The sequence below is a fragment of the Nothoprocta perdicaria genome, unplaced genomic scaffold (assembly GCF_003342845.1).
Source record: "Nothoprocta perdicaria isolate Ctin4 unplaced genomic scaffold, notPer1 scaffold_40, whole genome shotgun sequence".
In the NCBI taxonomy this organism is placed as follows: Eukaryota; Metazoa; Chordata; class Aves; order Tinamiformes; family Tinamidae; genus Nothoprocta; species Nothoprocta perdicaria.
The window spans coordinates 505,170-526,507 of NW_020455644.1; the positions used below are offsets into that span (position 1 = coordinate 505,170).

Genomic DNA, 21,338 nt, shown 5'->3' on the forward strand with positions numbered 1-21,338 from the left:
AGCTTGGCTCATGTGAGCAGCAAGAAGTGAAATCCTTTGGCTGGGAGCCCTGGGGAGTGGATGGCAGAGGGAAAGAAGGTAAGATTTAAGAGATGTGAGGAGATGGTCACAGAAGGACAGAAATGTTGTGTTACTATTCTGCTTTGGGTCCTGTTTTTCCCTTTCCAGCATCCTCAAAGTGTGCGATCGAACTGACTGCACCATCTGGAACAGAGAGACCAGAACTATGTTTCAGTTATAAGCTTTTTCTTTTTTTTTTTTAGAATTCAAGCTTACACAGTTATCTATGCCCACTATATTCATAATTACATTTTAATATCTGCATACAAAAGCTATGTAAAAATTATTTTCTTCCCCCAAATATACAAATTTTCTCTTCAGATAGTTTAAAACATTTGTGATCACAGATTTTTTTTAATATATTTTAGACTGAAAAAATATTACCAATCTAGCATATCACTTAACACTGTTTGCAAAAAAATACATCATCCAAGGTACTTTTTTTTTTTTTTTTTTTTAACTGTACGGCGTAATGTTTGCCTTACCTCAGGGCATGAAACTGATATAAAAAAAAATAAACCAAATAAGCAAAACCCACAAACCTCACAGACAAAGAAAGAAGTCCTCTCAAACAAATTTCATAAAAACAAATAAACAAAACCCAAGCCACCCTCCTCTTAAAAAAAAATTATGAATGACTAATTTGATGTATTTATGAGCAAATTAAAACTGAAGTGCGCTAAGGAAATAAGAAATGAGAAAAAGAAATTACAGTATGTCAGCTAGTTCATGCCCTGATACTATCTTTAACCAACGTTAAATGTATAATTAAATAAAGTGTCTTTTTAATGTTTTACATTGTGCTCAGTAATTTACATAAATTTAATCTACACCTGGGTGCTGATGTAGACTTACATTTGATTGTCTTGTGCATAAACAAGGTTAGCTTTTAAAGAAGGTAAACTGTGCAATCGACAGTCACAAACAACTTATTACCTGCACAATATTGCTTTTTGAAGGCGACATCAGTCAATGTGAATACACACAAATAATGCATACTTTTTGCATTTGCTAACATCTATACGACACACTAAAACTTTGTGATAAGGCCAAACCTTTTTTTTTGTTTGTTTTTAATTTTAAAGCAAAAATATACCATAGTAAAAAAATGTGCTCACACTGTTCTGAATCTTTAAGTGGAAAATAAATCTCTATCACACTAGAATAAAATTTCTCTCTATAAAATTTAAATACGGATCACTTCACTGCTATATCAAAAGGAAATGCCTGGCAACCATTTCCAGATGATCACAATAACAAGACACATTAAGAGGTCCTGTTCCCTCTGTCTTTGTGAAAAGATAAATGTTGAACTCTTCAATTGCTCTCACAGTGAGAGGAGCATGTTCCTTGGTTGTGGATTTTGATTCCATCAATGAAAAAGGTTTAGCCTTAGGAATGCTGGCTACATCTCAAAACYGTAAGACTGATTTTTATAATTTATGATTCATGCAGCAAAAAGTCAGTATGACACATACAGGTTAGAGTTCCATAGCATAAAAATACATCACTAGCAATGACATGCTCTGCTTGTGATCTACAGCYTTGTCTTGGTGTATTTCTGATACAAATATATCTTTTTGGACAGCTTTTCCTGTTTCTCATGCCTGTCACTGAAGAAACAAGCACTTTGCTCATGGATGATTTTGGACCTTGGAGGTCTAACTCTAACGTCTACATTTTGGCAGAATGTAAACGAAAATCAGTATCACACACTATATATGTCATTATAAATATCATAACTGAAATTACACATGAAATGAATATCTAAATGCACATGTTATTCAGGGCAAAAACATGAATGATGACAATCAGGTTTGATAGGAAGAAACTTCTATATAAAACCCACATAGAGACCACAAAGCAAAAATGAGAGTTATGTGGCACCATCAGAATCAGTCAAAAGGCCAGTTCCTACAAACCCTGCTGACTGCAGTACTGGTGTCTGCTACTCAGACTGGTAGGTCCAGTGGCTCAATCCTACAATGGCTTAAGACCACTGGTGCATAAACGCCAGCATATCCATAAGTCTGCGCAAGACTAAGGTCAGTATCCGCTGCTAAGAGTCTGCAGGAGCATCCTCATGTTCTAGTTTTGTTTTAGTGACCATGCAAATCAGGAACCATACTAAGGAAGTCAATGAAGTGACACAAAATAAGACTGGTAGGAGATCAAAGTCAGGCCATTAGATGTCAGTAGATCAAATCTGTCAAAGCAAAAGCCTGATCTTAGTTTTCAACTGAGGAATACCAATTCCTCTCTTTTAATCAGTGCCAGATTCCAACTTAACCTAAAACATTAGGAAAATATGCTGCTATACATACTTTATTCTTAAAGGACTGATGACTCTTTGAAAGCAGGTTGCCAAACCCTAGGCACTTCAGCCCATCTGCAGTCCTCTGAGGAAGGAGACTCCGTTTTCTGAACCCTGAGTCCATAAAACTCCAAACTGCATCAGCATTTTGGGAAGTCAGGCTATTAGTTTGGATGCCTAAATGATCTCAGGTGCTTGAATTCGGACATCCATTTATGCAGGCTGTGTTTTAAAACTTTGTATCTTGTCTTGGTAGATCCTGGGGAGAACGAGAACAGCTTCCAGTACCACCAACAGTTTTTGCAGTAGCCAGTGTGTGATGTAATTCTCAGCACTGTCTCAAGCTGCAGTTCAGTCCTGGCTGTTTTGAGTTTTCATCTCTTGTAGCTTCCACAAGTCAGTCTGGTCGCYCTTTCAAACCTTTTTTTTCACCTCTTATTATTCTTTATATTTTTGATTAATGTAATCCTGTCAATCCTAGGCATTCAAGAACCAGAAGTGAGGCGAAGTCACTGTTCTTATTTTTTAATGTTTAGGCTATTTTCTTTATAACCCAGTGGATGAGAATTGCTGATCTTAATGAGAGATGAACCTCTCAAGTAGCAGCATGACTCCAGGGACTGAAGCTGTGAAAAACTGACAAAGCATCATGGACCTTGTAGTGAGGTCATTGTGAACACAYCCAGAAGAAAAATGACGCTTTTTCTCCTCAGTCTCTGCAGCACAGTCAAAAGACCGTGCACCAATCCAAGCTCACATTTAGGAGTAATCAGGTGAGACGCTCACACTGGCATCAATAGGATCCTCAGATCCATGGCAAAACAAAATTCCAGAAGACCTGCACTTCTTTTTGACAGCCACTTTTGTTATAGACACGAGTAATGCACCAGCTGTTTAAATTAGCTAACATTCAAAAAAGATATGACATTCTCACCAACTTGATTAAGTTTTCTACAATGGTTTTACCTTCCATATATGCTGCCAGTGCCTTCTCAAACCATTTCCAAATCAGATAGCTAAAACGCTTCACTAACTATTGGTGCTGCTCCTCTGAGTCAGATTCTGCAGACCTGAGTGCATGCGAGTTCACCACATTGGCCTCTTGTTCCAAAAGGCTGAAAAAATTTCAACTCCTTGTCCACAAGACACATTGCTGTAAAAGGGATGTGGCTAGAGACAAGTCACTAAACCATACACTTTGAGCTGGAGCAAACACAGCCAACAACAGTTCTTCAACTTCACCAAACTCTTAAGGGCAAATTTCCAATGGCCTGGCTTCCTTGCTATCTGAAAAAAAAAAAAAAAAAAAAAAAAAGACCCCCAAAACAAAAACCCTACACACTCCACTGTGCTTTATGTTCTTACAAAATTATGGGCACAAACCCCTATGCAGTAACATCGATGCTTACAACTTATTACAGGTGCATATGATTTCAAAGAACAGGCAGAATGAAGTTCCACGTCCCTGAAAACAGCCTATAACCCTCTAAAGGTTTTAGTCACTGACATAGTGAAATAGAGGTGGAAAGAATTTAACCTCCCCCAACCACACACTGTGCCCCATCTAGGAGATAAGTTCCTGAGTATCATATTTTCATGAGGAGATAAATGCAAAACAGGGTTTAAATGTGGGCCATGAGCTCTGAATGTGAAAACATCCACTCTAACCATGCCCGTTGACTTGCTGGGCAGTATATCAATAAATAGCAAAGACACGGATAAAAAAGAATGTACAACACACCAGAATGTGGGATATGAGGAAGTGAAGAACATGTGGAATAAGTCCTTGAGTTCCCAGGAAGAACAGAAAGATGCTTTTGATGTATTACAGAAACGCAGAGAAAGGTTTAATATCAAGTTTACACATGCCAGGGAAGGACACCCCTGAATGGAGATGGATGATGGAGAAGAATCTCTACCTATAATGCCCTCATTACAGGCCCAAACATTCCAGTATTGGGAGCACTGGTGCGCAGATTTCGGCAGCAGGACATCCTGTCATTGCTCAGTTCAGTTCCTGCTAGTGCAGTTAATGGAAATAAATTATTTAAAAGAAGTGAGAGAGAATCTAGCCAAATATAACACATACACACTGCATGGAGGCAGAGAACCCATCTGAGCAACACACATGCATGCACGCACACAGAGGAGAGTGTGAGAGAAGACAGAGAACTGAGAGGAGGCAGAGAGATAAAAATACGGAAATTAAGACATCTGCTGAAGATTTGTAATTATATATATATAAAATTATATATATATGTGCATATAAACTTTATATATATATATAAAAACCCAAAAGATTACTGCCAAGGAACACTATTTGTATTACTGGGATAAAGCTGTAGAGTCTTGAGCATTGCTAATAACACAGTTGGTTTCTGTCCCATCTGGAGGTCATTACAGTGTTTCATTCTTATTATCATCATTTTATGAACGTCTACATCCCTGAATAACTTTGAGGAAATTCCACCAGCTTGTCAGACTCTGCTCCCTCACAATGCTCCACACACTCTGGAAAAAGCAGACTTCTCCACTCTCAGGAAAAGCACCTCAGAGGATAAAACTTCCCTCTTTACTCTGAAAGACCTTCCAGTGAAGTTACCTGGAGTTCAGATGGATAGGAAAGGATAGTGCTTTTCCAATTTTTATACACATGGAAAGAAAATGACTCCCTTCTACCACTCTGCATTCTTTAAATATATGATTTATGGGGTACAGTTAAACCACAGTTGCTAGAAAATCCTCAGATAATGAAGGGATCGTGATGACGACGAAGATCCTAGATCAAAATGGCCTAGGATTTTAGATCAAAGATCCTAGATGAAAATGGCCTGCTGTTACAGCAGAAACAACCATGAAGACTAGAAATTTCATCTCATGAAATCATCTCTTATGCCTGTGAAATACTAGACAGAATTGCTGGCCGTTAAATTACCAAAAGCTGCTTTAATTTGGAGCCCAATTTATTTACTGCCACTTCAATTTACCTCCCAAATTCTCCAAGCAATGATGTGTGTGAGCTGGTGACTACATAAATGCTGGTGAATGAGACCGGTCTGTTTGCATCTTCACTGCTAAGCTGTCAAYGCATTCACATCAAAGGACCGAGGAATAAACTGCCATAGTCACAAGTACCCGCATTAAAGGGATGTTTTCATCCACGTGTCATRTGCACACAACAGCTCCCCAGCAACCCCCAACGAAAACCCAACCCCGCCTCAAGAAGCAGAGCAGAACAAGGTAAGAAGAACAAACAAAATGTCAGAAGAGCCCGGCGATGGAATGAAATGGCAGCCAGTAGTGCTGTGGGGAGGCAGGAGCGCTCCAGTCTCTAATCCTCGAACACCTCCAGGAAGAGCGGAGGAAAGAGTTCGGTGGGACATTCCACCTTCATGTGCAGGAAGCGGCTGGCGTGGCAGGCTCCGATCATCCGCAGGTCTGTCACTTTCATCAGCAGTTTTGGCCAAAAGTGTGCAACATGGTGTTTTCTGTAGTTAATGTAGTGTTCGAATGCCAGGAGGAAACCCTCTTGGCACTTTTCTATCCTTTCAACGCAGACGAGACCCGGTCGATCTGTAGATACAAAGGAACAGAACTGCTGTTATTACTCATTTATTTTAATGAATGTCTGGTCAAAAAGTCAGGAGAAAGAGGATGATCCTATTGTTAAGAGAAAAAAGAACAGAGACTTGGGACATCTGGCTGTGCCACAGACAAATTTTGACCTTGGACATTTCCCTTATCTGTGCCTCTGTATTATGCTTGTTAAGAAAAAAGGATGCTAATCCTTTCTTCATTCTTTGTCTGCTTTGCCTGCTTATAGCATAGCTGTCTGGGGAGCTTTTCCTTACACTGACAAGAGCAACAGCAGATCCTTGATCTCAGCTGAGGCCTCTAGCTRTATCACTCTGTAAAACAACTAGTTCATTTGTATTTCCTTGCCAGAAATCTAAATTACAATTCTTTCCTATCTGTTCAGCTGCAGTGTGAGCAGGCRCCAAGCTTTGAGCCACAGGGCAGCCACCAAGGAAACTGCTCTGGCTCAGCATGGCACCTCACATCCTGAAAGTTTGGTGGTTTGTCTGACCCAGCACCCAGTAGAGAGCTGAAAAAGTTTTCAAGTTAGTCTTCAGGAGACACTTAGAGAAAAACAGGTCCTCTAGAATGCTTTCTGAAACCACTGCTTATTTATCACTGTGTAGGGAACCAGAAAAAAATCAGAATGTTTTCACTGGGAAGTTAAGTGCAGCATTGTGATGAATGTGGAAACCTTACTGGCTTGGCTGTAGCTAATGCCTGTAAATCACTGCTCTATGTATTATTCAGTGCCCAATCTTTAAAGTGGTCTTAAAACAGAACCTTGCCAAATCTGCCACTGCCCAAGAATGAAATTTCCTCTTTGGGCTGGCATAGTCAGTAGAAGCATATTTGAAAACATATTGGATATGAGAAGGTGAGGAAAGAAAACTCTTTGGGAATTAAATGAAATGGACTATGTTGCTCCTTTATCACTTCACCAAGAGACCTGCGGCTAACGGCCCCAGTGTGCCCATAAAAAAACTGTTAGCATGCAGTGGTGCTGTTAAGTAGGTAAATAAGGAGGTATATTGAACTAAGCACGTGAGATTGTATGATCTGCACCTCCCAGCCAGCACATGACAGGGGAAAAGAGAACTTACCATAGGACATCACTGTTTAGTCATCAATTCTAATTGAAAAGGCAAGGCAAATTGGTTCAGAACCAGCTCTTTCACTCATCATTTGACATCTGATGATCATCCCTGCCCCCTCCCTAAGTCATGACACAGTCTGAACAAGGTGTGTGAACAAAGCCACTTTTATGTCCATCTCTCTGAAGTATTTTCCAGTGTTCACCAAACTAATTTTAAACTGTATCAAGATGTTGAGAGACAGTTTCACCCACATTATTCTTTTAAGGGCAACAAGTTCTAATATACCCTACATGTTTTAAGAAGAGGTTTGTAACAAAGACTAATAATAAATTTCAAAATGGTGGGGTCCCAAAATACATTTGTCCTCACCTGATGACATGAGCAGAACAGCCTGAAGAAGAGCAACCTCGGTGTCATCCAGGTTAAATGATGAGAGAGACATGCCCAGGTCAAAAATGGCATCAGATACCACTCCAAGACCTCCATTTTTTARTTGGCCCCTTGTCACCGCCATCTCCCCATTCAGTGTTAAAGTCTCACTCTCAGGGTCATAGCGAACTGCTGCGCGGAGTGACATGATCTCCATACAGCAGCCTTTCAGAAGGATGATCTGGTCTTCACATGGCAGCTGCAGAAATTGTAAATGACAAATAAAAAGATGTGTTTTTCTAACACAATTGGGTTTTAACTATAATAAATCCATAACGACGAAGTTGAAGTCAACACTCCAGGACACTCCATCACATGGTACAGTCACACCCCAAACATCCTGCTGCCTGGTTAGTTCCAGTGTGTGTCACAAAACTTCCAAGACTCGCATTCCTACTTTAAGAAATTCTGAGGAATTAATGCCCCCACATACCCTTTGGAAGTCTCACCATCATGCAGTTGTGGGGGACGGGACCTGGTCAAGGCACTCAGTGCTGCCCAAGCTGGTTCAGACACAGCTTGCAGAGTGGGAACCCTTTGCTTCTGGGAGCTTTATAAAATTAAGTCTATTTTTTGCAGAACATTTCACAGAATGTGAAGGATAATCAGAAAGTTGCCAGGTTGGTGCTGGCTGGTGCAGAAACCCRCCAGTTTGGTGGGTTTGTGTTAGGGGTAGATCTGAGACAGCTGGAGTAGTCGCTGCTTTCAGGTATTTACCCTCCTCTCCGCCACTCGTGAGCTCTCTCAGCTTACAGCTTTGCAGAACAGACTAAACTATCATTGGGGCTGGTGTAGGCAGTAGTCATCCTAGCCAAACTCATTGCAGCCATGCTTATTTCATATCTGACCAGAGAAAAAGAAAGATGATGCTTCAGAGGGTCTGTAAGAGTGCAAGGCTTTTTAAATAAAAGAAATGAAAGAAAACTCTCTATCTAGAACCAATACCTCAGTCAGTGGGGCATGCAGTCTTAATTCTCACAGTCCATTTCTGAAAACAGTCAACTTACTAAACTATTTTCGCCTTGTGTGGCTCCTCTACCTGTTATCACTAGACAGACAGAAAATTCTGCAGAGAATAAAAAATATTTTTTGTTGCAGAGTTCAAGTTTTTATGCTGGTGCACAAGTCACAGTCTTCAGGGCATGAGACAAGACTTCTGTTTTCCTTAACACAAAAACAGTAGCTGTTTGAACTRATGAAGGTAGGTTCTTTAATAAGGTACTGCCAGGATGCTGAGACAGTTGGAGACTGTGCTCATTATAGTTTGTCTTTATGATTTTGYGGGTAATTAAATGATAGCAAATACCACAAAGACTATTTTGAGGCTTTCACTAGATGAATAGCAAAGGATCATGTTTAGGAAAAAGCAAATCAATTTTACTTAGATTGAAAGGAGGCAAATATACATCCACTTCTGGTTCATATGAAATTATTACTTGCTTTGCAATTCAGGATGAAACAAAAAATTATCTATAGGTTTATGTGGCAATTGAGTACTCACAAAGCAGTTATATTTATCTGGTATAAAACCATGCAGAACAGATGCTGGACRGTTACCTAACACTGTGAAAAGCAGTTGCCTGTTAAACTTTCAWGCCCAAAGACAGCCACAGTCAGAAAGGGATTGAATCATGCAGCTATTTTTCCAGCGATGTCAACTTCAGGTGTGAAGTGTTTGATACATAAAAAAATGACTCATCCTATTCAGGGCAAATCATTTTCCCTGACCTTTCCTCCACAGCAGTAGCCTGTGGAGGGCTGCATGAGCATGGTGGCAGTTTAGCTGCCCAATGACAACACCACTGCTTGGCTGCTGAGATTGAAGTAGGGAAGGAAACAGAGATAGAAACAAAACAMAACAAAACAAAAAAGTGAGTGCAATGATGAAGAGATATCAAAAAAGAGTAACTGCACAGAAAACAGGAACACAAGTAAAAGAAAGGGAGAAGGGGAGAAAAAAGAGAAATGAAGAAAGCCTATGCAGAAAGAATGGGGTGATAGAAAAATAAGAGTAAAGTATTATATGACAGTACAGCTGCTTTATTCACTACATCATTAAATCAAAAAGAATTTTTCTTCCTCCTCAAACCTTTMTTAGAACTTCTTTATGGTATTTTATGGTACTAGTGATCTAGTGATCACTAGTGATGGATTATACCCATTCTTCACCTGCTTCCCTAATTCTGAAGGATACACTGGATACCAGCTCCATGGGCACCATGTTTCAGCTTTCATCTACCGACAGCATCATTGACCAAGAGTGGGAGTCTGACCATCAGTTCTGCTCCAGACTATGGAGACTGACTAGTGCAATCAGGCCCCTTCCAGGAATGGGGCAGACAAATGTGATCAACATCTGCTGCATGTAGGTCTGTCCTCCTCTCTCTGCAGGGAGCAAAGGCAAGAAGAWTTTTTTGCTTTTCACATCTGAGGTGTTCCCTTCGGCAGGGTGTACTTGGAACCCCCATATGTGTGAGCTCAGCATCACAGATGCTCAGATGAGCTATCTATCAAGTTATTTACAAGCTCCCAGCCTTGGAGCACTGATACCTGTGACATGTAAACCCACACAGAACTGATTAAATGCTGCTCAGGCGRTCTTTATTTTTTTTAAGCAGAAGTAAATTCAATAAGAGAACAGCAGAAATACTGAGAAGAGAATGAGAATGAGAATTCTTTTCTTCCAGATTCTCCCATTACTCTAGGATTATTTTGTTTTGGGCATGTGCCACTCTTTTGTGGCTATGCTGTGGCTGCATTAAACTTCTTTTCTGACTGGTGTTTAGTTATCAGGGGGAAAAAACTGTTCAGGGAGTCTGATGAACTTCCTAGCAGAATTGTACCCATTTTCAGTGTAATTCCTTTGGCATTAATCTTAGGCAGAATCAAGTGTTGCTCTGCAGTGYAGAAACACAGGGAGGCCATCCTTCCATGGCTGCAGTGGGGCTATTTCCATATTAAAACTTCCATGCTTGYGGATTCTGAGGGACTCACAAGACAAAGTTGTTTTCAGTTACGTTCAGGCTGCAGTTAGGATACAGTTAAGTTAGGACAAATATTAGGACTATCTATAGTGTCYGGACCTCCAATGAACCACATTTGTAAAGAGATTAACTGAGGGCCCGAGTATTCCTAATGTGTAACCAAGTAAAGTGACTATGGAATGCWTGTTTCACGTGCAAGTATCTGCATGGAATGGTAGATACTTTATAGACTCCTTAGTGCACGCCCTTGGTGTTCATAGAAAACAYACCTAGGGAATACAGTGAGGTAAGTGATATTCCTGGATAGGGTTGCTTTCCTGCATTTGAAATATTTGTTATTACATAGATCCAGCTCCACAAAACTAGAACCACCAAACAGCCAGGAATGACTATGGGATCTCTATGTGCCGGAAAATCTAATGAAATGTATCAAAAATASTTTTGAACAAACTCTTTTTGCTCATTAGCTTTGTTCAAGGCCCCTCTAAGGGCACATTAAAGTCCCTAATGAATCATGAAGACTTAACAGATCAACAAAATTAGGAATTCAGAAATTACATCAAAAATAAAACTAAATACAAGTCAGATGATTCCACTCTCATCTGTTTTAATTTTCCARTTTTCCGCTTTTAAAAATACTGGGTTTTTTTAGTAAAGTCATGACTGTTACAGTTCAGTGCCAGCAGTATTTTGAGTAGAGTTTARCATCCAATAAGCAAAAGAAGGATGCAAGTTTTCTTACCTCACAAAACATAGGCAACTTTTTGGCAAAATCCACCACTCTTGTAATCGCTGGTGTGATAATTTTTGTAAACTGGCTGAAGGCTTCTAAATCCACTTTCCCACCTTCTGGGGCATTGACTATTGGTGCTTGTCCAATGTCTTCTGGCTAAGGATATAAAGAAAGATATATAAAGGAGTGATCTATCTTAGATCAAGTATTTGATCCAGAAAGTCCTTCCTGGCAAGGGAAGATATGCTATTAACATTCACAATTTTTATTAAATTAAGAAATAATACTATCCACTTTTGAAGTAAAGCTCATTATGTCAGAAAATGTGAATCTGTTTATATAGCACTKTTGAAGGAGATGACTGCACAGAGAAATGGGTGCCTGGCATGCCACTACCCATGCTGTGTGGGCTACACAGCATTTCTGTGCACATACAGTTTCTTGCTTGTGCCTGTATCACAATACCTTGTAACTTGTGCATTTTTTTTTTTAATATAAGGATAATCTAGTTTATCACATGTGCTAAATATAAGGATAATCTAGTTTATCACGTGTGCTGAGAAGTCTCAAGTTTCCATACAACCCAAGGCGGTTGAGGTGTCTCATCACCCTCTGGGAGATGCTTAGAGCTTTGCAGGATTGGGCTCTGCCACCTACTTGAAGTTCTGAAATCTCTCCCAGAGCAGAGATTGCCCAATATTGCAGAGCTCCCAGCAAGTGCCAAGGCTYATTTTGAGAATCAGGCTAAAGAAACCAATGACTAAGAAAGGCCTAAATTGAAGTTAGTCTGGATAAATCGAACATAATTTGGACTCATCTGGACAAAATTCAGGTCGAAAATCACCTTCTGCATGACTTCAGCTCAAGCCTTCTCCAACACAAAATTCCTATTTTGAGGATTTCAATAGGAAAACATATTGAAAGTTTTGAACAGAGTTCTTCCAAATGGGTGTTGTTTATCCCAAACATACTTTGATTTGTTCATCCAATTTTATGACAGTTTGTCAGTGTTATTTAAAAACCAYGTACCAAAGCTGTTCTTCTCTAAGTACAGCTCTGCAGTTATAAAAGGCATGACAAACACCATGTAGAGGTTCCATTTTATTCACTTTAGAAGGTAAAAACTGCAGAGGCTCAGAGAAGAATGCCTTTAAGACTGATGGATCTCATGACATTTACATAAGGGCACTTAAGCAGGGAGTTGCTGAAACTGCTCTCTACAATAAAAACATATTCTCAATAGTTTTTTTAAAGCAACACTTCATAAAAGACCCTTCCACAGCTCTGTCATCAATCTGAATCCAAATCTAACTTCTTCCAGGAAAAAACAGCGACTCACTAATAAAACAAGCACCAGTTGTAAAAGAACAATGTAGAGGACTGGGCTCAATTATCTACGGGTTCCWACTAAAAAGCTCAAGCAATCCCAGTTCTAGGTTCCTCCTTCATTGAATCTCGGGAAATGATACCACATTGTCTATATGTTTATGATGAACAATCTCCTTCACTTCCAAGCAAGACAACCAAACTCTTACAACCATGCAGAACGTTGTTAGGGAGGAAAAGAGAGCACAGCATTTCCTTGGGAAAGCCCAAAGATGACAAGATGACAGTTGAAACCAACATGCTCCTGATGGGTACACAGCTGGAAAGACCTCACCACTGTAGATGGTGAACAGGGGAAGAGGTCAGGACCTCAAAAAAGCTCTTGAAGAACCAGGAGCTGCCTAATGACTGATGGCAGCTCATAGGGCTTCCTGTCCCTCCTCTGGCTCTTCCACAGCCTCTGGTGGTGGGCTTCCAAGAGCTCCTTATCGATGTTTTCAGGCCATCCTGCCCTTCCCCTGTTGTGCCCACAGCAGCATTGTGTCCACAAGGCCAGACCTCCATGTCACTGGCCCACCAAGCTATGGGGGTCTTTCCCCCATAGGRGAAGTAGGAGTAGCCCAACCCTTCTTTTGAGCTCCCCAATTTTTATCCTAGATCAATTGATACTGAAGGAATAATACTTCTGTCCAAGCAAAGACATTATTGCAGCTGACGTTAAAGAACAAGTTTCAGGCTTTCGGTCTGTTAAAAACAATGAAAGAAACTTTGCTATGCAGTAAAACTGGAAAAAGTTCTGTTTCTTCTTGCTGGCAACCACTTGCTGTGTTTTCCATCCTGCATGTTAATAAACACATGTTACTACACATACAAGAATATGAGCACTGCCACTGGAATTAACAAAGTACCATAAAAGGAATCAGCTTGTTTGAACAGAAAATTTTCCCTAGCAATTTAATAGTAGATGAAGATTCCCACTGAGTTAAGCAGCAGGAATATAAGCTTGCAAAAAAATTTCTCTCTCTATGTGTTTTGATATACACAGCCTACTAAAGACCCCCTTGTATTCCTGTCATGCAGTTTCCCATCCCTCTTTTGTGCTGTATAGGCATTGTGCATTCTGCAATTATTTCCTTTAAAAATCAATTCAGAAAAGTCAAATAAATCCTTTCCTAAGGCTGAGCATCGCACACTACCATGTTTTTTTCTTCTGATCTTTAGTTACAWGCAAAAAACCCTCAGTCTTACACCATGCTATCCCAAGTCCACGGTATAAGTATCTTCTTACTTTCACTGAAATTAATGCGTCTTTGTCAAATCAACTTCCCTTTAAAACTTGCTGTTGTTTTATAGTATGTACAATAKACTTTACATTAGTTCCTAACAAAAACAATTACGCCTAAATATATATGCACACAAAAAGACAGAGTATGTATTACAGACCAATACACTTACTAGTCATCAGGGAAAACATTTTCCTGATTTTTCTTCTCATAGCACACTAAAAAGCATCCATCCGGTTAAGACTTAAGTCATGCAGTTGATCTTTTGAAATACATGCTTTGATCAGATATTGACATTCAGGTAAGAACAAGTAAACAGTAACAYTGGAAATCCTCCATTTCTCATATACCTGGACACYCCAGCAGATAAACCRTGCTTGGGATTACCATTTTAGGACRGGATTCTGAAGGAAATAAAAGAACATGACAGTGAGAGCAGCGCACAAGGCTACCATGCCTACCAGAAATTTCCTTTTCTGCTTCCAGTGGCTTCCTTGTGCATTGGTGGCCACATGTGCTTCAGTAACAATTTTGATCAGCTCCCATTCCTCGTCTGTTGGCTCTGGTTTGTGCCCGATTGTCTTCTGCAGCTCTTCCCGGCGCCTCTTCTCACGATTTTCTTCTATCAGCTTCCTCTTTGCCAACCTCTTGCTGTCATCCAACACCACTAGCAAGGACAAAAGCAAATAGAAATGSCAGGAAGCTCTTAGGCTTGTCTGAATTTGTATTTTTCTATGCCTGGTGCACTAATTGATTGCAAACACCTTAGCTAATTGGTATATAGAAGTGCTTCTCTTTCTCTTCAAGCTTCAATCTCTTCAAAGCCTTGATTGCAAACAATGACTTACCTTTCTCCTTACATAATGTATACTATCATTGTCTTTAGATATTTATTCACAGGAAATAAAACCAATAGAGAAAAGATGRGAGAGAACAGAGAAAAATGCAGTGCCAGCTCCCTTGGCACATTAATACATGCTATCCACAGACAAAGTTTTCTAGCATTGATGTGCATTGGTTAGAATCAGATTCCAACCAACTTCTTACTCTACAGAGGCGCTAAAAAGCTGAGGCTAATCATTGCCAGATTTGTCCAGTGGGGCAAGAGTTGAACTAAGGATCTTGAGTTACCCAATTCCCTCTCCTGAAGTACTGCCAGGCTAAAATGAAGTTGTATGGTTTCTTGTTTCCCTGTATACAGAAAACACCTTCAATTACTAATTAAAATATTAAACTGGAATATTTTTATGTTGCTTTTCCTCATTTAGTCTGTCTCCCTTTCAGTTTTGTGCTGAGGATTACAGTGGTAACAACCACTAACATTAATGCACAGGGGGATTTGCATGAGTTTCTCCCATTTACACTAATTGAAGTTATTAGTGTAAATCCCTGTGCAATGGCAGGAAAAGAAGACCCCTAAGGGTTAATCTCACAGCCATATGTTCTTGTTCTTTAGACTACAAGTAGAGTTCTTTCCAGCAGATAACTTCTTCATGGCTAAAAATAAAACAAACAACTGCAGGATGACTCATACAACGACATTCAATTTCACATCCTCCAGAATTTTCTAAACAAGATGTTTTTTTGCAAGCGAAGTGTCCATCCAGATGCATTTTCCCCTCCTCTCCTCCTCCTTGTGTTGCACAGGCTGATAGAGCTAGGTGAAGGTCCAGTTTGGTAAACAAGACTTTATAGCTCTATCAAAATGGTTTGATGCAATGAATGTAATTCTTGGGTACAAATTATTAAAGCCAAAAAAACTAGCAGTTCTGTTCTACTTAAACAACCTGCACCAATCAACATACTTGAAGCAAACAAACAAATGAAAAAAAGAAAGGAGAGAGAGAAATGAAAAAAAGAGTAAAGTATACTTACAATCTGTTGCCATGCCAACAAAGATACATTTTTTGAAGCGACATTCCTGGCACTGGTTTCTTGTTACTTTGTCTATCACACATTTTCCTTCATATTTACAGGAATAGGTTGGATGGAGGTTTTTCTGAATGGTTCTTCTAAAAAAACCCTAAGTGCAATAAATAAATAAATTGGAAAGCATTAGTACTGTGCAATGTTTTCAACTTTGAGGCACTTTYGTTTGGTATGAATTCAATTCACTTAAATATGCAAGAAAATACTTTATTTCATGAGACTCTCAAAGAGGAAAGGAACAAAACAGTCTGCTAGTGCATAGTGTTTTCGTTTCATAAAACATTTCCTCATGAAAAACTAGAAATATGGAGACATCTGAGACAAGAAAATGCATGAGGAATTCCTTCTTCACTGTATATATCCCTGAAACTCTTTGAGCTTTATGGGTTTTTTTTTTGTTTGTTTGTTGTTTGTTTGTTTGTTTGTTTGTTTGGTATTTGGACTAGAGAGTTCTTTTCAAGCCACTTCTAAAATACAGAATTATTTCAAGGGATATAGAAGACATGGGCATACTATTAATTAAAGAGCACCTTCTGTTATCGTAATCAGTAAAAATGGCTGTGTGCAAGTAACCTGTGCTACTTAAAGGGATTAAAAAATGAACAGTTCTCCTCCATTGTTTCCATCAAAGCTGAATAATCAGGCAACCAACCAAACAAATCTAAGCAATACTAAGAATTTTGCAGTCACACTTTGTCTAGTCTTTGTGTTTGGTTCTACATAATAAATCCATATTTCTAATAATCTGTATATTTGAGAAGAGGAATTCATTCATATTTACCTGCCAACCTCTGAACAAACATCACCAATAAAGAGACCACTAACTGCAATAGGATCTGAGGTCAGATTCTCARTTCATGACAGTTAATGTAGCTCCACTGAAGATACCGACTTATACATCCCATAGATTTGGCCTTACTTAAAGAAAGAAATTGGATACAACTTCTCTTTGAAAGTTATGGACTTTATCCTAGTATTAATTTCAAAATGAATTTTGTCATTGACTTCAGAGGGAGATGAATGAATTTCTCATGACTGCAGTAGTGTGACCAAGATAGGCTATAAAGAAAGAATTTTAGACTGAACTTTAGTTTGAGATTTCACCGTAGTTTGAGACCATCCACATTTGGCAGGGCAATTTGGGACCATCCTGACATACCCAGCCAAGTGAGACCCAGTTCATGATACCAAGACCATGGTGAATTACCTTAGTTCCCACAAAATCAATGGAAGAAAATGAAGGGAACTAGGGTTTCACCTAATGGTTAGTCTCTTTAGATGTATCTTCACTAGTAAAAAAGATCTATTTTAATTATATTACATAACACAAGGAAAAATCTTATGGCAGATGCTGTGTATTTCTCCCTAACACAGAATGCTGAATTGAAACATACAGACAAGTCCAGTTTTCAAATCAACTTACTGCCTCCTGTGAAAACAATGAAGAGCACTGCCCTCATTAAAATTTCATTTTAAAACATCAAGCTTGAGCTAGGAGTACAACTCTGTCCTGGTAACAAAAAAAACCCCGAAAACTCAAAATGAGTTGTACAAACCATGCCTTTATTCTCTGCAAGACTGGGATCTGTTGGCCTGAATCCAAACACAGTAAGTCAAAGGCAAGATGTCTGTATGTGGGGTATGGATCAGGTCTCATATTCTCATCTGAACAATAGAAAGATTTGGATCCATGCTCATCCCTGAGATGAAATCCTACAGACAGAAGCTGTCCCTCTTCTCCTTGAAGCTCTCAAACGTGTCTTTGAATGCTTAAGAATATAGGATAATTTCTTTTTATAGCAAGAAATGGAGTAATCTCTGCTGAATCTCAGAAAATGGTACTGAACAACTGTTTTCCAAACCTTCATGGTACTTAAAGTACCTCTAGCTTTTTTACTGTAGTGCCGTTCACCACTTGTTCTGGGACCAGACATCTTATTCTCCCACTTCGTTATACTTCTCAAAAACTTTTTGTAAAAAATATTTTGATCATCTCCAGATACTACGTGATAAGGAGGCTTCTCTTTCTATCTGTGCTAACATTTCATCACAGATTATCTGCTTCTCTATCTGTTGATTTTAGCCTTGATCTTTAAGCTTTYAAACAAAATTCTATTCTTTTTTTTCTTGATCTTTTGTCCATGTTTGTATATGCATAATATAATCCATTTGAAATTTCACATGTGCACATAGTACAGAAATGGGACTTCCAAACTATAATGGATGCAACTGTCATCACAAAAGACAGAAAATCTGAGTTTCGCCAGTAAAAGCAGGCACAGTGCTTGTAAGTTGCTTGTGAGGCAACTTGCAAGTTCTCTTACTATGCATCTATATAGCAATAGATGTAACAGTCAAAACTTGGAGAAATATTTCAGTGACACTGCAGCTCAATATTGCTTTAATTGTGTTCACATTCCTTACTATTTATTCTTCAGAAATCATGTGTGAGGATGCTTTGTTTATAAGAACACTTGCCAAAGCAAAGTTTTGGTTGTCAGCTATGATAAATGTAGTTATGAAATTGAATAATTTTATGTGGAAGCAACTAGAAAATGCTAATTTATCCTGAATTGATTACATACAACCTTGATGAAAAATCATACACCTTTAAATGTGCACACCAATATCCCAAAGAATGGGTTTAAAGTGTCCACATAAAAATAGCTGTCAAACCTTATTGTTCAATGAGAAACCTTATTGTTCAATGAGTACACTTGTATGAAGAACAGCAAAACAAAACAAAACAAAGCAAAATAAAAGAAAACAAAACAGTCTGTTTGGAAGCCAATTATAACTATGAGAAAGAAATTACTTATTTGTTGCAAATTGTTAGCTCAGTGTCTTGTGCATTAGGCATTGTTACCTGACAAAAGAATTGTATCTGAAGATATATGTAGATTTTATATGCTGCATTTTTATAATAGCTATCAAAAACCTTRGCAGAAAACTTGGTGAGCAGCTTTGTAGTCGGGAGATCACTAGAAGCACTATTTCATAATGCCACACTATTGTTTTCTTGTTGTACCTGAATTAAGTCATTTTCATATGTTTTAGGTATTGTTTCAGTATGTTATATAGAATACAAATCTGTAAGGATAATTTGTTCAGCTCCAGAATTTTTCCCATACATAAATAATTTTCATATGCACACACATACATACGTGTACAAAATCATTACGAATTTACCACAAATCTGCTACATGTAGGGTATTTAGGGATTTATCCACCTCAAAGGTTTAACTTTCGGCAATACTGTACAACTGAAGGAGCTAATTCAATGTTAGAATTAGCTCTAAAGTCACTCCAAACCCAAAATCTCAGTCACAAATATCCCAGACTTTCAGAAAGAACAGAGCATGACTTTTGCGGCTTTGTCTCATAACACCAGTGTTTAACATGTGTGGTCTCATTTGTTCAGAAAAACTTTTTTTTCTCCTGCAGGAAAGAATGGCTTTTTTTACAGGATCTCAGGCTATTCAGGGAAATTTATGGCAGTGAAATCATTTAAGATCTGCTTGACTATGTTATTCAATTTTTGTTTATTTTTTATTTACTTGCTCAAAGCAATCGCTTTGATTTTTTCATGTAGCTTGAAGAGCCTGTTTAGCTTCGAAAGTACATTTCAATATGCTAAAGACGTCAAATAACCAAAAAAAAAAACAAAACCCAAATTTTAACTGGATGTCCATGTTTGCTAAAATGCTGGATGTTACTATTGTATGAACATGTGGAAAGTATTTTTATCTTTGATTTCTTACAGTAACTGTTAGAGACACAGAAGTACCGGCAACCACAACAAATCCTCAGGCAGAATCTCAGCTATTGCACAAACAGCCTCACTGGAGTCGCTGGGAGAACGCTGACGAGCACTGCCTGTGAACGTGGCCAAAGAAACATTTAAAAATGGAAAAATAAAAGCTACGGGCTGAACAATAACATAAAAATCTAACTTTTTCTGTCTTCCTTTCCAAAGCAAACACTGCAAAAACCAACTATATTCCTTATGCATATGAAGATCAGCAGCACAACCAAATAGGGCTTATCATCAGTACTGGATGTTCTTATTCGCCTCTAATCTATCCTTGTTTTATTTGGCAGCGCAGTTCAGGAAGTCTGTATAAATGGAGAAGGTGCTGGAGAGCTATTTCTGATTCCCACCTCCCCACCGGGCCATTTACCTTGCAACCTTCACAAGTGATGCAGCGATAATGATATCCGGTGGCTTTGTCCCCACATACTACACATAGCTCATCCTTGTCTAAGTAACTGGGGATATACCCTGGAAAGAAAAAGAAAGTGGCAGGTAAGCACTAAATAGCATATTAAAATCCACTACAGATCTTGTCTACCAGCCCCACATTTCTGACCTCGCAGAACCACTGGCTGAATTCCCTGAATAAGAAGCCTTCGCAAAACATGTTACAGGCGAATTTAAACATAGCCTGTGTTACCTTCCATTTTTCAAAGTGTTTCAGCATGTCTTGGCCAAGAACGACCAGTCTGAACAAGATTACCCTCTCCTGAGTGAAATAATATTTCAGAAAAATAAATATGTTTATTTTTACCACAAAGGCTTTGATGTGAAAAAAAAAAAAAAAACAGTGAAATACACAGTATACCTCTCTTTCCTGTTTCATGAAAACCCTCACATGCTTGTATACTGCAATAAGATGAGATTTCAGCTTGCACAGTGACTCAGAGGCCTGTTATGAAGAAATATTTACCGACAGTTCGTTTGCTTCAAAACAGCTCTGCAGGTGTGGTTTGCAAAGCAGCAGCAACAGAGAGGGAAAGCTGGATGGATCATACCTTACCTGGGTGTGTTCCACAGCACCGCTCCATAGAGCTCGAATTCAGGGCAAAATACGTGGGCATTCAAGTATGTGTGTGTGTATGTGCATGTGTAAGAATGGTATTTGCTCTTCTGAAGTGGTTTAGCAGACACTTAACAAGTGGAATCAAGTATTACTATGAGGAAAAACATCGGATGTGATTGCTTCTTTTCCCATAAYGACATTTGCTTTGATATTATAAACATACTTTCAATTTGAGGAAAAAAATAAAACCCAATTCTGATAGCAATCAAAAAGCAATTTTAAACTAAAGAGAACTTTGAAACASAGTAAAGTACAAAACTTTCATATGAAGTGCTCTGACAACACAGAATTAATGGAGTTATAAATTCCACATTTATGTTAAAATACATGACTTTTCTTTATCTCTGTAAGGATGTAATACTAAGATTCTCAGGTTGACCCCCAGTGAATAGTGGTGGAAAGATCAGATTTTTTTGCATAAAATGTGAGGCTATTAAAATACAGTAAAAATCTCATAGAATCACAGAAAGGTTGAGGTTGGAAGGGATCTCTGGAGATCACCTGCTCCAGCTTCCCTGGCTCAAGCAGGGTCACTCAGAACAGGTTGCCCAGGACTATGTACTGYTGTGCTGAATATCTCCAAGGATGGAGACTCCACTGAAGATAGAAGTTTTTCCAGAGAGGTCTCAGGGCAACTTGTTACTGTTTTCTTGGGTTCAAATGGACTTTCCTTTGTTTTGGTTTGTTCCTCTTGTCCTGTCAGTGGGCACTACTGAGAAGAGTCAGT

The 21,338-nt window shown here is 38.8% G+C and overlaps 1 protein-coding gene across 4 annotated transcripts in view; it reads right to left on the reverse strand.

The window, feature by feature from the left end:
- Positions 1 to 4,731: 4,731 nt before the first annotated feature.
- The window catches only part of THRB (thyroid hormone receptor beta), a 117,395-nt gene continuing 100,788 nt past the window's right edge, over positions 4,732 to 21,338 (reverse strand). For all 4 annotated transcript variants that reach the window (XM_026045552.1, XM_026045553.1, XM_026045550.1 and 1 more), the window contains 6 exons: positions 19,913 to 20,013; positions 15,678 to 15,825; positions 14,264 to 14,469; positions 11,203 to 11,349; positions 7,417 to 7,675; positions 4,732 to 5,947 (listed from right to left, as the gene is read on the reverse strand). In XM_026045552.1, the coding sequence (XP_025901337.1) occupies positions 5,706 to 5,947; positions 7,417 to 7,675; positions 11,203 to 11,349; positions 14,264 to 14,469; positions 15,678 to 15,825; positions 19,913 to 20,013 (1,103 nt within the window). In that variant the 3' untranslated portion in view covers positions 4,732 to 5,705. The remainder of the gene's footprint in view (positions 5,948 to 7,416; positions 7,676 to 11,202; positions 11,350 to 14,263; positions 14,470 to 15,677; positions 15,826 to 19,912; positions 20,014 to 21,338) is intronic.